At 41.3% G+C, this 6,376-nt stretch overlaps 1 protein-coding gene across 1 annotated transcript in view; it reads left to right on the top strand.

Moving 5' to 3' along the window:
- dchs2 (dachsous cadherin-related 2) overlaps positions 1 to 6,376 on the top strand; it is a 44,158-nt gene that overhangs the window by 16,759 nt on the left and 21,023 nt on the right. The window contains exons 9-10 of the mRNA XM_032529843.1: positions 1,219 to 2,062; positions 3,570 to 3,809. Coding sequence (XP_032385734.1) covers positions 1,219 to 2,062; positions 3,570 to 3,809 — 1,084 coding nt within the window. The remainder of the gene's footprint in view (positions 1 to 1,218; positions 2,063 to 3,569; positions 3,810 to 6,376) is intronic.

Below are 6,376 nucleotides of genomic sequence, written 5' to 3'. Positions count from 1 at the left end.
ATTGGACAACATTGGAACCACACCTTGCCTTTTTCTTTTACAAAATCTGACATTCTCTGCATTTTCCATCTTTGTTTCAAAACACTTTGCCTTCTGTTATTATTATTTCAGCATAATCAGACAAATACCACAGTAGAAACAGCCATCAGTTTCTGTCTTAGGCCCAATGTAAATTTTTATACACAATGTTTGTAGATCTGGAATTCAAGACCCTTTATTTTTTTCAAGATTTTCTCTTTAAAAACATTTCTTCATTGCTCTCTGCTTCTATCTTGTCGTCTGACTTTAAATTGATAACGGTACCGTAGTACTTTGCACAGGGACTTTACCCCTGAGATCTGGGGTCTTATTTATAAAATTATTATTCTTCATATTAACACGGCACGTTGCCCTTTCTACTGGACCCAGTTCAGTTCATAGATCCAAGAGCGCAGCTTTAAGGAATTTAAATCAGCATACTAGCCAGTCATCATGGTCCTTGAAGTCTCTTTCTCTCCTGATTCTTCCATTTGGGGTCAGCCCTCCTGCAGCGCCAGCAGTGCCATCATGCAGCATTACTCACGGGGGTAATCCTCATGCAGTATTTTTGTTTACAACAATTGGTGATTAACACCTTGCCAAAAGAACAGCATCAACTATATCCACCACCCAGAGATACAGTTTGAAGACGAAAGTAATAAAGTTCGGAGGGATGACAAGGATATTAACTGTAACGATTGTACGAGAGCTTAACAACTTTATTTCCAGACTTTGACATTTGATTATATATGCACGGACATTTAGTTATTTAGACTCTCTTCTGCCACTATGCAATGCTAGGGTATTGGATGCTATCATGTATTCCATGTAGTCGGACCATCTCCTCCTCCTGCGCTCCGTAGCAGACAATGTGACAGTGATACAGCGCAGGTTAAACATTAATAACAAATTTTGATTTAAGATTTGTGTTGGACTTTACAAGGTGTTTATGGAACAATTTTTTTATTATCAAAGTCTTTATTTAGAATGTGGGGTGAAACACTGTTCAGTGTGTTGATCCAAAAATGTTCACATTGGAGACGTTTTTTTCCAAATCCCCACCTCTGGGTGGTTTTATTTTCTCACATCATGGCATTTTTTTGTCTTTTTTTATTCTTCCTAGTGTTGTGACTTGCTATAGTTTTGTTGTGTGGTTTTAAATACTTTTACAGTATTCCAGCATATATATTCCACCTGCAGGTTCATGGATTGGAGGCTCTGTATGGCCACTCTCAGCACCAATCTATGAGACGTTTCACGGTGAGAGAGGACACGGAGCCGGCGACTGTTATCGGCTCTGCGGCTGTTTCTTATGCGGGGAGATTCCACTATTCCATCTCTGAGGGCGACGGGAGCGTTCACTTTGGCATCGACAGCTACTCTGGTGACATATATATCAACCAGCCACTGGACTACGAGTCGGCCATGCAGTACTTCCTCATGGTCCGAGCTGAAGACGCAGGCCTGGCTCCTGGAGTCAACATGTCCGTGCTGGTCAGCGTGATAGTGGAGGACGTAAACGACCACACGCCCTGGTTCCCTGATAAACTGGTGATGTTCGGCCTGTGGGAGGACGCTCCGGTTGGATCGCTGGCGATTGCTTTTCATGCCCGAGATGCTGACGGGACCTTTCCTAACAGCGCCCTCCGCTACTCCCTGACCTTTGACCCGCAACTCGGCAGGTCTTCATCCCGCTTCCCCTTTCAGATCAACCCTCACACAGGGAGCCTGACGGTGACAGCACCTTTAGACCGCGAGACCAACCCCAGCTTTGCCTTCACCGTAACAGCCACGGACCAGGTGCCGAGGAAGGGCGAGCGGAAACGGACGTCGGTGACGGCTCAGGTGTTCCTGCTGGATGTGAACGATAACCGGCCGGTGTTTGTATCAGCGGACACCGTTCAGGTGATGGAGGATGCAGAGGTGGGGAGTCTGCTGCATCATTTTAAGGCCATAGATGGAGATCTGGGTGAAAACGGGGTTGTCTCCTACGTCATCGTGGCTGGAAACGAGAAAGGATTTTTCACGCTGGAGGAGAAAACAGGTAGGATTCTTACAGGGCAGGATTAAGAAATGAATAGTCTCACATTGCCAGACCTTCCTACACAGCGCTGCGGATGAGGGTCTGGATAGTCCTAGTCCACACAGCATTCCGGGAAATACTGCAAAATCGCATCGGGAAGCAAGTTGTTTTGGTGGGACGTGTACCTTTAAAAGTTGTTTTAGACGTGCAAAATAGAAAACTCAGATTGGACTAGGGATGCACCCAATCCAGATTTTTGGGGTTTGGCCAAATTCCAAAACCACAGGTTAAGATTCTGCTGAATCCAAAACCAAATACCAAAATCCTTCTCCCATCCTCAGTCCATTAACACAGTAAACACAAAATAATGAACTAAACAACGTCCACAGCCTCTAAAATAGTTAAATGTAACAACTAAATGTTGAATTCACACGCTTCTTTCACATCATAGGAAAGCACATTGCTATCGCCAGATGAGTGACAATTTTGTTTGGCAAATTTTTGCTAACCAGAGCAGCAGCCAGCCGTTCGGTCGCTCCGCTCCCACTGTAGGGAGACTCATTTTCCGAGAGAACAGCTGGCATCCCGGCACTGTCTGGTTAATACAAGTTTTTAGCTGTGACTGTTCTTCCTTTGCTTTTTGGCTGCTTTCTGTAGATTCCTTCATTTACAACTCATATTCTTTCAGATGTTTCATACGCAAATGTTTTAACAGCGGTGGTGTTGTGTACGGTTTAGGGTCCTTGCCACCACGAGACAAATCAGCATTGCAAATTGAACATGTAGCTCGACTTGAATTGCCCGGATAGCTCAGTTGGTAGAGCAGGCACCCATATATAGAGGTTTACTACTTGACGTAGCAGCCGTGGGTTCGACTCCAACCTGCGGCCCTGTATGTCATTGTCATTCCCCCCTCTCTTCCCTTTCATGTATAAGCTGTCCGTTACAATAAAAGGCCTGAAATGCCAAAAAATCACCTTTAAAAAAACAAGAAAAAAAACAAAAAGATATTAGCTTACTGCCGTTATACTTGTAATGCCGTGTGTCGTTAGATAAGAAATTGCTGTACAGAATGTTTTTAAGTAGTGTTTCTTATATTACATGCATCACCAGGAAGCACAGACAAGTTTTTTTTTTTTTCTTATTTTCTACTGTAAAATGTCCCAGTCAGTACATATTGTGCATATACTTCCTTATAAAAAAAAATAAGCTCAAGGGATCCTTGTAAAATAATGTTAATGTGATGTGCTTGTAACAGGAATTAATATTAGCTGAAATATTGTCAAACTCAAATATTCAGGTTTTGGTTTCTAAAATCCATTATTGGTCTGGTATACATTTTTGGGTTTAAAAATGTCTTATTATTTGTGACTACAGAATAAACAATTAAGGGTAAAAGTTACTTTAAAAAATCATTCTGACAAAGCTGCATGATGCTTTGATTTATTGCATTGAATTCCAAGCCCCTTCTGCTTGAAAGATGAAGAAACTATCACGCTCAAAGGTCATCTTCTTCCGTCTTCTACAGGCCTCTTGTTTCTCTCGGCCTCTCTGGACTACGAGACGCAACGTTTCCACCGCCTGAGCATCCGTGCAGTGGACCACGGCCTGCCCGCGCTCTCCTCCACCCAGACTCTGACGGTGGAGGTGGGGGATGTAAACGACCAGACCCCCGTCTTCAGCCAGAGCAGCTACAACGCCAGCGTGGCGGAGAACAGAGACCCTGGAGAACCGGTGATCAGGGTCTCTGCCGCTGATAAGGATTCAGGTAAAATTAGCATCTTTATGGTTTACTTATGATCTGAGGTTTTCATATGAAAGTAAATAATGGGGGAGAAGGCATTTGTTTTGTTTTAGTGATTATTTTTGGTATGGATTCATCTACAGATTATGTTCTCAAATAATGTAAATGAATCTGAAGTCTGAAAAAAAAAATGAAAAATACCAATGATTATGATACATATGTGTTTAATTTCTCCTAAGGAATAAATATATTAAGTTTGTTATCTTATGAGGTGAATAATAGCAGCAAATCCTCACAATTACAAAGCTGGAACAGTTTTGCTTAAAAAATGAGAATGATTAACAAAAGAGATAAGATATTTAAAAAAATGTTACTCCTGTTACTGGCAGCTGAATTAGATTTGAAACGCCGTTGTAATAATCTGGTTTCCCCCGTTTTTCTGGAGCTTTTTCCTTTTTTTCATCATCAGAGCTAAGGATATAAGGACAGGATGTTGCATGTTGAAAAAAACAAGTGTGGTTTCTTAGATAAAGACTTATTTGACAGACTGGAAAATGGTGAGAAAACAAAGAAAAGAGTCTTTATTTCCCTGAAATCTCAATGGTGTTCTTCTGTTTGGAGACTGTAAGATGAGCTGCAGTTTTCATCCAGTAGCATTGCCTGAAATAGTCCTTCCGTGGTAGGGGAGATGGCAGTATGCCTCCACAGGCCCTAGAGGGCAGCACTAGCATGTGTCCTCAAACCCTCAAACTCAGTATACTTAAAACCAAAGAGTGACACATACAAATAAAATCAAACTCATAAACAAGCTCCGAAATAAAGGTATTTTTTTTTTCATTTAATTATGAAAACATTAAATGTCTCTCTTCCTTTTCTGTGACATTCCAACCTGTTGTAATATTTCAAACTCTAAATGGCTTGAAGAGGAAAGTCCCATTCAACATTTTCTCTGTTTCAGTAGTAGTATAAGAGTTCACTTGTATTATCTTTAAAGCATCGTACCACATGACAATACACTTACACACTTACGCAGCGCTGCAGTGAATCAAGGTTATCGGCTGATTTGTTTCACTCCATGAGCAGTTTAATTGAAACCAACCCGCTGCCCTCATGCGTGGTTCCATCTGTGTCTTTTCCGTGTGCTGTGTTCACTGTACATCCCAGTGAATCTCATTCATCTCACTCCAATCACATTCCCCAATCTACACAATCGGTCCCGTTTATTTGAACATGTGCCCGGGGCCTCCTGAATCCCACTTTGTCCCGCCGTGTTGACAGTACGAGTCCTTTTAAATGCTGGAAGTGGAGGTCCATGTGGCAGGAGGATCTGTGCAGGAGGGGTTTCGATGTGAACTAACATTCTTGGGGGTGAGAATTGTCCAAGAACAGCAAGCACACAGCTCCTCTGGGAGATCTGAAAGGTCCTGTCTCATGATGATTTCCATAATCCAAGCCATCTGTGCCAATAGGCGCCATGTTTTCATCTGTCTCCTCAAATCGCCTCGTCCTTGTCCAGTTTCCATGTGTTGGAGGCAGTCAGAGGAGAAGTGCAATACCAACGAGCGTGACAGCTGACCTTTGTGTTCCGCTGCGTGGCCTGGATTTCACTTTGTTCAGCAAATGTTCACATGTTCGGAGGGAGTCTTTTTAAAGAGTAACTGTGCAGTCACCGTTTTAATATTCAAACTTACTTTCGATCGTCAATTCTCCGAACTCTCCGAAACCCCTAATGTTATCATCGGAAGTTTTACAACTTTGCTGTTTAGGTTATGAAAGTAAGAAACATGATCTTATGTTCTAAGCTTAAAGTCTAACTGAAATAACAACAAAAAAATTGAATCTGCTACAGCACACCGTCAGGCAGAAACCTTGTATCTCTATGTTTTGTTTTTTGTTTTTTTATCAGATTATTTATTTGTTATTATTGTTATTGATCATCTTTTACATTGGTCTGTGGGTTGTGCAAATATTTAAACAGTGATGAGGCGGTTTTATATGACTTTGTCAAAGGTAAATGAAGTTTTCAAATACATGCGAGGATATCACCCGGCAGTAATGATACATTTCTGCTATGTGTGTTTGTAATTCACTTGCCCTGTGTTCACCTTTGAGGAAAAAAATCTGAAACTAAAAAGGAGAAATTTGAAATTAGATAACTTTTTTTTAAATCCCCAGAGTGGAGACTAGTTTGGTCCCAAGTCAGACATACCGCCACTGCAGTAGGAACACTAACACACAAACTAACACGTGTTCTGGCCATTAGTGGACATTAGTGCAGCTGAGTGGTAGGAACCTACTTAATTATAATTTAAAAACAATGGATAAATTATAAAGTAATAAATGAAAGGCGGATAATCAAGTGATGCACCTAAAAACAACAATATACAGTTTATGAAATTAAACTAAAATATACAGAGAAATGATGGTAAAGAATGCAACCCATCTAGGAAATGAGCAAATATCATTCAAGTTCAGTTATGTGCAACTGTGCAGCTTGTATTTACCTTCACAAAAGTGCTGGTTTTGCCACTGACAGGCTCAGATCATTATTCTAAGTGTCTGACAACATTATGGAAAGGATCCCTACAGAG

The sequence above is a fragment of the Etheostoma spectabile genome, chromosome 2, assembly GCF_008692095.1.
Source record: "Etheostoma spectabile isolate EspeVRDwgs_2016 chromosome 2, UIUC_Espe_1.0, whole genome shotgun sequence".
NCBI lineage: Eukaryota > Metazoa > Chordata > Actinopteri > Perciformes > Percidae > Etheostoma > Etheostoma spectabile.
This window is presented reverse-complemented; position numbering and strand designations above follow the sequence as displayed.